At 26.2% G+C, this 9,345-nt stretch overlaps 1 protein-coding gene across 1 annotated transcript in view; it reads left to right on the forward strand.

The window, feature by feature from the left end:
* LOC100212844 (KICSTOR complex protein kaptin) overlaps positions 1-9,345 on the forward strand; it is a 28,774-nt gene that overhangs the window by 14,381 nt on the left and 5,048 nt on the right. The window contains exons 5-10 of the mRNA XM_065805052.1: positions 3,664-3,742; positions 5,752-5,819; positions 6,177-6,283; positions 6,358-6,468; positions 6,572-6,653; positions 9,101-9,236. Of these exons, the coding sequence (XP_065661124.1) occupies positions 3,664-3,742; positions 5,752-5,819; positions 6,177-6,283; positions 6,358-6,468; positions 6,572-6,653; positions 9,101-9,236 (583 nt within the window). The remainder of the gene's footprint in view (positions 1-3,663; positions 3,743-5,751; positions 5,820-6,176; positions 6,284-6,357; positions 6,469-6,571; positions 6,654-9,100; positions 9,237-9,345) is intronic.

The following is a 9,345-nucleotide window of genomic DNA, read 5'->3' on the forward strand; positions in this document are numbered from 1 at the left end:
TTTTTATCAAACCCGGCCCCGGCCCCGGTCATATATATCAACTCCAGTCGTTTACTATTTCCAGGGTGTAGTTACCAAGTTAATTTCTTTAGGGATAGCTACATTCTTTCAAAGACCTTTGAAAAAAAGACCTTTGAAAAGTAATTTTTATTTTGATCAGGGTGGCCATGGTACCTCAAAATTATTCTCAAGTCTTTTTTAAAAAGAAAAAGTATTTTGAGAAATATTATTTAAAGTATTTCTTGTTTGCATCCTAAAGTAATGTTAAAACCAACTGAGTTGCCAACATTTTTATTAGACAAAATGCTTGTTGTTTTTATCAAAAATCCTTATTGGTTTCAGAAAACTGCCAATTTTTCTCATGTTATTACAAAACTTTCAAAAGATTATAAAGATTAATTGGGCTCATTTCTTTAGAAGCACTTAGGTTACTTAGGATACTTAGGTTTAGATCCTTTTTATTTTAGTCCATTGCTCAAATAGTTTTAGCTCCACAACATGGTCAGCTGGTTTGTGTTGAAAAAGGTTTTACTGAAAAAAAAAATGCTTTGTTTTGAAAATGTTGAAATGAAAAACCTTATTATTTAGCAATTAATTTGTGAAAAGGTACTTTGAACCTTGTAGTTTTTTGATGTCAAAAATATCAACAGTTAGTTTTTAATAAATTTAAATGAAATTGAGCAAGTAAGAAAATAAAAAAAAGACGTTGCTTTTCAAATTCAAATATTAAATTTTGAAAAAACAGTTATTAAATCCCAAAAAAAAAAAAAGAAATGAATTCTGATAGCATTCAAGGAAAAGTAAAAGAACAATATAACACAATTTTTATCCAATTTTAATTGCTTGAAAAGAGCTCTAATGGATAAAGAAAGTATTTTCAATGAATGTATTAAAATTTCATTTCCTAATATCGTTTTAGTATATTCTTTTTTTATTAATAAAATTCTCCCCAAAACTTAGAGGGGTCCACTATCGTTTAAAAGGTAACTCAATTTTTTAATTTTTTTTTGGAAATCTTAAACAAGAACCTGGAAATCTTAAACATGAACCTTGGAAATCTTAAACATGAACCTTGGAAATCTTAAACATGAACAATGGCACTGCGCTGAAAATCTATTTGCATCTCTTTATCCTGCTCTCCATTTTTTTACTCCGGATTTTATTCTTTATCTCTAAATATCTCAAATCCGTCCTTGATTGGAATACTGTTGTCATATCTGGAGCGAACCTTCGAATGAAGCCCTTTCTCTTTATACAATATTCAAAAATGCATTGTAAATATAGTTGGACCTGCTCTTGCAGCCAACCACCAGCCATTATCATATTGTTGTAATGTTGCTTCTCTTTTTCTTTTCTATAAATACTATAATGGGCACTGCTCTACAGAGCTAGTGTCTCTTGTGCTATCAAATTCATTCTCGTGTTACTCATCATTCATTTAAGTCTAATCCTTTTACTGTGACTGTTCCTAAGTGCTCCAAAAACTCTTATTCCTCTTGTTTTTTTCCTTGAACATCAGTTCTTTGGAATTTGCTCCAATCATCTTGTTTTCCTGATTCATATAATTTGCAATCTTTTAAGTTGTCTGTTAATTTTTATCTTGCTCTATAAACTTTATATTTTCTCTTACAGTAACTTCCAACTCTAATAGTGGTTTCTTGCAGCCTTGTTGGAAGTGAAGATGTTGAAAAAAACCAAAAAAATAAACCGTTTACCGCACTACTTTTAGTGTTGTAGGGTGGATTTGTACTCTGAACCTATAGATTGTGAACCAAGTGTTCCACCACATTGACTTAGTGTTTCTCTCATTAATTCATATGCAGGCTTGGACATAAATGCCCTGCTATCGCAGGCTGTAACTGACCACACATAATTTTTTCTTTACAACTTGACCACAGCTGTTTTGATGTTTAAACAATTTAAATGCAATTAAAAAAGTTGTTTCATTACTAATAACTTTAAATCTTTGATCTTTTCTAAAGTTTTATTTTACTCAAAGGCTTTAAATAAAAAAAATGATTGTTTAAAATAAACGCATTTTGTGTAAATTTACAAAAAATGTTATATTTAAATTGTTTTTATGTAGACATGCATTTTTTATGATAAATTTAAACATTTGAAACTATATTTTCATGTCTTTCTAAAAATCTTTTGAAAGATAATTTTTTTAAGTTACTTTAATTTATGAATAAGTTAAATTAAATCTTCCTGTTACAATGATTTATTTTTTATATATTTTTTTAATTTCTTTTTGTTACAAAGAAGTGTTTAAACTTTTTTTTTTAACTTGACTAATCTTACTAAGCAGAGCAAGAAATGAGTCAAAATTACTATTTAAAAAAAACCACATTATTTTTTTAAATGATTTTTTTTGTGCAAGTTTTTGGAAAAAATAAATGTTCATACAATTTTAAAATAATATGCCTAAAACACTTTTTGATAACTGAAACAAAATTTATTCATTCATTAAACAATAATTAGAAGTAATTTGTAAAAGCATTGTGTATACCTTTAATAAAACATTTCAAAAGATTTATTTATCTCAAACGCAATTAAAAGCGTAGCAAAAAGTTATTTTTGCTTTGAGATTGAGATTGAGTTATTTTTTGACTTTGATTTTATAGCTTATCTATTTTCTTTCTTTTAAGAAATTGTTTTCTTTTTTCTTAAGTTTCTTTTTTTGTATTTTCTTCCTAGTTTAAGTTTAGCTTAGAGTTCCTTTTTTTATCGCATTTCTAAAATCATTTCTAAAATCATTTCAAAAACATCTAAACAGTCATGGTCAGGTTGTCAAAAAAAAAATCATTTGCGTGGTCAGCAATTGCACTTGATCGCAGGCTATTCCTGTCAAAAACTTCATATGCTTATAATATATTTGTATATTTATAGTATATCAAAGTATACTCGTTGTATTGATACAATATGTAGATTTTTACAGTGCATTTATTCATAATTAGTTGAACTTTTATTTGTCATTTGATTCATTTTTCGTGAAATTTAAAATTTCTTAAAAGTTTTTGTTTTTGACTTTGAAAATTGATTTTTGTTTATTTTAAACTATATTTTGCAGTCAACTCCAAACAACATTCGATCTACTCTAACTCTGCTACTAGCTGTCCACAAAAATTCCTTCGTTTAATCATACTTATTCGTTTAATCATACTCATATGTCAATATTTATAAATAAATCATTGAACTCATTTTACATGACTGTTCTTTAAAATAAAACAATATGGAACAACAAAATCGAAAATTTTTTTTCTTCTAAATTTTAGATTTTTACAAAAAAGTACTCCGAATATGATGGAAAATCTCCTCAAAAAATCCTTTTGTTTAAATGTAGCTAGTTAAGTTTAACGCAAAATTTTATAAATAGTTTGGTTATTTTAATTATTAATAAAAATAATTAATAAAAAAAATTATTAAAAAGGAATTCTTAAAATTAAAATAATTCAAATTAAGTTATTTTTTTATTAAATCCAATTTTTTTTAATAGACTTTTCTTTTTCTGAGAACAGCTATGTATCTATTTATGTTTGTGAAAGTATTTACATTTATCATTTGGGAAATGTGTCACATTTCCCAAATGACTTCAATAAGTTTTTTCCAATTTTAAATAATTTTTACAATTACAATTGTTGTTTTTTGTTTTTTTTAAAAAAGAATTTTAGTAAATGACATCTATGAAACCGTGTTTTTGTTGGCAGGAAGTGATGAAAAAATTCATTTGTTTAAAGGAGATGTAAGTTATTTTTATTTTGTTGGTTGGAAGCAATGAAAAAATTCATTTGTTTAAAGGAGATGTAAATTGTTTTTATTTTGTTGGCTGGAAGTGATGAAAAAATTCATTTATTTAAATTTATTTATCTTGTTTTTACTTTGATAAAAGTTTAAATGAGCAAATAAATTTATAAAGATATTTGTTTTTTCCTAAAAACATAAGATTTAGATGTTTAAGTTTGACTTGACTTGAACTTTAGATTGAAAGTTTCACAAATATACTAATATTAATATTAATATTAATATTTGAATTTACTTTTATTATTTTTATTTTTTAATTATTTTTAAAATTACTTAAAATAATTTTTAAAATTACTTGTTTTTAAAAGAACTTAAAATGGGTAAAAAAATAAATCAAAATTTATTAAGAGAACAAAGAAAAGCTGATATGGAAATTAAGCAAAACAAATTTATTGATATATATATCCGTTTTATTAAGGTAATGGTTTTGTAAAAATAGAACAAATTAGCCAATGAGAGTTCTAAGTAAAGTTCCCATATCTAGTTATGCCATTAAATTTAAAACCTACCTTTTGCTACCTAAAAAAAAGCAATTTTCAAAAACAGAGTTTGATAGTATATATCCAAGTGATCCCATCCCGCCTTGTATGTATAGTCTAAATAAAGCTAATAAACCTGAAAAATCCTTTTCTATGAGAATTATTATATTAACTATTTTTACTCTTAATTATGAAATATCAAACTGCTTAGTAAAGAAAGTACAACCTGTCTTAAACAAAAATGAAACATGTCTGGAAAATTCTTTTGATTTTATTAGTAAAGCAGATTCATGGGACAAGGTTCAAGTTTTTTTTTTATGTAATAAACCTGTACTAATCAATTCCGCTAAAGGAAGCCACTTAAATTTATGTTGACCAATTGTACAAAGATGATTCCCACAAATATTCCACCAAGCTTACTATATCAGAAACAAGACAACTTATTGAGCTTTGTTTACACTGTTGCTATTTGTTGTGGAACAATAATCTTGATCCATGAAGAATTCCAGTCCTATTGGTCTTTCATTCAGGGTCGTACCAGTAGAATCTTTTCTACAATATCATGAAGAAAACGCTTTTGAAATTGTAATGGCATTAAATTCTCCTCTTGATCTAAAACCTTATCTAAGGTATGTTGATAATAGCCATGGTAGATTTTGAACACTCCAAAAGCAGAATAATTCCTAATTATTTTGAACAAACAATATCCTGCAATACAATATACAATCTAAATTGAAAGTGAAAATACAACACTGAACTTCCTTGATTTTTTTATAATAAACAACACCAAAGGTAAATACAAGTTAAAAATTTACAGAAAGGAAGTCATTGCAAATGTTTAAATTAAACCTTACTCAGATCATGACTCCAAAATTTTAAACGCAGTGCTTAAAGATTGCATTTACAGAGCTTATTCTATATACAGTGTTTTATATTTACAAGATGAGATAAATTTCCTTATTTAAATATTTAATGCAAATGGATACAACATATGCCAACTTATGTGTATTGCTAACCAATTTGGAAAAAATCGGTCCTTAAAAATCAGCCAAATTAAATCAGCTTTTGTTAACCTCCCTACTGTATTGTTACCATGAATACCATCACTATCTTCAAATTTAGGGAAAATATTTTTAAAAGTTGGCTATAGAGTGGTCTTCAAATGAAATTTCAAATTTAAGAACATTGCTAACATCAAAAAACAATACTAAATTTCCACATAATAGTCAAATGTTCAAAGAGATATGTAGGCAAAACAAAACTTCAAATGTTTTTATGTTCAAAAATTTTTGTATAACTTTACAAGCTGATGATGTTGGTAACCACAATCCAGCAAAAATTCCTAATAGTAAGTTATTATTTGCATTAGGAGAATTATTATTTGCATTAGGAGGAATTTTTATTATTTGACGTTTTCTTAATAATATAAATACTGTTATATTTTTTGTTATTATATTTTTTATATATAAAGAATCAACAGTGCTTTGCTGAAGAACCTTGCAAAAATTATTTTCCTGAATTTAATGCCATTACTGGACGGTAAGTTTGTAAAAATGTTGTTCTATTTTATCAATCATCATCATCATTAAGGCTGTTGATGTGTACCCAGGCACCCAGGTACCTGCTTATTGGTTACTGTCCGGTTAGCATTATTAAATGACAGGTAACTGTCATTTAATAAGTTTAATATTCATTTCATTCATTATTAAAGTTGAAAATGATTATTTGAAATAGAACAATTTAACAATATTAATTTTTTATATTTTTTTTAACAGTAAGATCTTAAAGATCTTGCTGTTAAAAATTTCAATAGTTACAATTTTTTTATCATTATCAGATAATGATTTTCTGTTTTCATTATCTTCATTTTTTTTCTTCTATTGGAACAAAAAAAAGTGTTATCTGGATGCACGTGAAACATTGTGATGGTTTTAAACGGCTATCAGCATTTGGATGTGACAATGGCTACTTAAGAGTTGCTTATGCTGACTCTAAAAAAAATGGTACACTCAAAAACATTTTTGTTCAAATGTTAAAATTTTTTTGTCTTGATATAAGATATAGAATTTATGTTTAGAGATAATTCAGGTTTGGACAATGTTTATTGATGGGCCAATAACTTCTGTCAGACTGTTTACTCTAACTTCAGAAAAAGAGCTTATATCTCCTAGCGCAGAAGAAACTTCTAGTAAATTGTTACTATTTTCTTCTTTTATATAAAATATTTTTTTTTTTAATAGTTAATTTGAGAACATAAGTGAAAAAAAAGTAAATTAATTTTTTTTATTTAGTTTCGCCTCGACCTGTACTTTGTGAAAGCAGTGAAATTAATTTACTTGTTACCAGTGCTATAGAAGTAGCTGTTGTTTATTTGTAAGATTACTTATTTCCTACATATATATATATATATAAATATATATATGTATATATGTATATATAAAGAGAGATATTTATTTATATGCATATTTATATATTTATCATTTGTTTATTATATATATTTATATATATTTATATACATATAGTGCTTTATGTATGTAGAGACATATAGATGCACATACAAATTAAATGATAATAAATTGTTTTATAGTAGTATTAAAGAATTAAAGGTTGTTGACATCCTTGGGTTGCTTTTTATTTATATCTTGCTGCTTCATCATCTGATTTGCTGAAAAAAGTTCTAGTTTTGTTTTCTTGACAGAAGGACCTAAACACCAGATTTTAAAAAAGTCAAATAAACTGTCTTAATTATTAATGCTGCAGAATTGCAAGTCCGGTCAAAATAGACATTTCAGTTTACAATAATTTGCATAGGGCTGAAATTTGGTACAGATCTTGGGGACATTAAACAAATAAAATATTTAAAGTCCCCACCGATCCTGCAACTGCAAAAAAAGTTATTCAATGTCAAAGGTTGAAAAAAAAGGTTTTCTTATTTTTCATAAACAGTTAGCGGTAAACAGTAAGTTTTATCAACAAAAAAAATTAGGTCAAGCAAAAGTTTTACATAAGATTGTCTACAGAAATTGTCTGTATTCTTTTTTTTCTAAGAATCACGATTCCTGAGATATTGCAAGACTTAAAATTGAAGAAGCCTTATTCAACATTATCTGCATATTATGTTTTATATATTATATATTAGTATTATTACTATATACTAATATATATAAATATATATATATATATATATATGTGTATATATATATATATATATATATATATATATATGTGTGTATATATATATATGTATATATATATATATATATATATATATATATATATATATATATATATATATATATATATATATATATATGCTATATCTTCTTTGCTTTTTCCTTCTTCATCTTCTTCTACTTCTTTTTCTAGCTGGAAAGTGAAAAAGATATATTAGCTGTCTCATCAATAAAATCATCAAAATCTTCATTTGTTGAAATTGATTGGTGCAAGACTGGCCTCAACAATTAATACATACTGGTGAACACAATCCGACTTTTTTGCAGCTACATTTTGCACTACAACCCTTTTTGCAATTGCAAAAGATAGTGTTGAGAAGTATTTTCGGAGCAAGAGGGAGTAAAGTTTGAATTGGCTCCCATTACCTACTAATTTCCAACCCTAGTCAGCTGGGTCCAGTTGATTGCCTATCCATATTTAAACTTGATAGGATACTGGGTATAAGTGTTGATTAACAGAAACTGATGTTGAAAGAATACAAGACAAGATAGTTGCACTCTTTTATTGTTCTGTGTTTTTTTTTAACAAAACTTTTATATCTATACTTGTCTATGCAAGCAATTTTTATTCGAAGCTCTGTAATGTGCAAGAAGATGCTGTTCAAATAAGCTTACCAATCTACCATGTATTCAGCTCTTATAAACTTCTTTGCAATCGACACCATATTAAAATAATGCATCCATAGTTTTGCTGTAGGTCTTCGTTTTTTAAATTCTTTTAGTTTTTTTTTAAGACCGTCTAAAGTCTTTACATTCATATTAGCGTTGTGTGCAACATATTGAATAAATGTGCCAGTTTGTGGTGATAAGATTGGTAAGAGTGGATGATAAAGAAACTGATGATGCCTCCTAGGCATCATCAGTTTCTTCATCATTCAGCAAAACGACAAAAGTTTTTATCCTTTTCCCTTGAATAAGTTTTTTTTTGCAGATGTGAAATTTGTGGGGACTTTTTATAATTTATTTTAATAATCGTCTCAACGCCTGTACCAATAATCAGCTCTCTGTGAATTATTGCAAACCTACCACTATTTTTCAACTATTTTGACCGGACTATACTGTCTTTTTGATTTTTTTAATTTGGAATCATATTATAATTAATTGTTTATTAATTGCTTTATAAATATTATAACTAATCTATTCAAAATAATAACTAATCTATTCAAAATAATAAATTTTTTATTCAAAATAATAAATTTGTTCATAGCAGAATCCAGATGAAAAAAACTTCAAATGAACTTTAACCGTGTTTAGGGGGGACATACTTTAGAATATAAATACATAAGCCTCAGTTTGAAAATTTATATACACATAAAGCCTCAGTTTGAAAATTTATCTTTTTCTATAAATTTTCTATTAAATTTTGTTTTAGATAATATACTCACAATTATCTTTTTTAGTTTGATACAAATTATTGTAAGAATTACATTTATAAAAGTTTTTTAGATTAACAAACATAAATATTAAAAGTTAACATTCTCTTATTTATATGTTTAATGATTTACAGTTAATGAACCAAATAAATTGTGTCAGGTTTTTAAGAGATATTATTATGTAGTATTTACCACTCTCTGTAATATATTGTAGAAATATTGTAGAGAAAGGGCTTAACGAAATGGTGGTTCTCGACCAATCTGATCATTTTGACAGTGTCACATGTTCTTGCATTACTGATCTTGATTGTGATGGCAACAATGAAATCATACTTGGAACGTATGGTCAGGTAAAGTTTCTATACTCTTTTTTCAATAAAAAAATAGCTGAAATAAAAACCCCTCTTTCATGACAATTACTCTTAAATGCATTTGATATGTTTTTTTAAATTTTGTTAT

The sequence above is a fragment of the Hydra vulgaris genome, chromosome 09, assembly GCF_038396675.1.
Source record: "Hydra vulgaris chromosome 09, alternate assembly HydraT2T_AEP".
Taxonomy (NCBI): Eukaryota; Metazoa; Cnidaria; class Hydrozoa; order Anthoathecata; family Hydridae; genus Hydra; species Hydra vulgaris.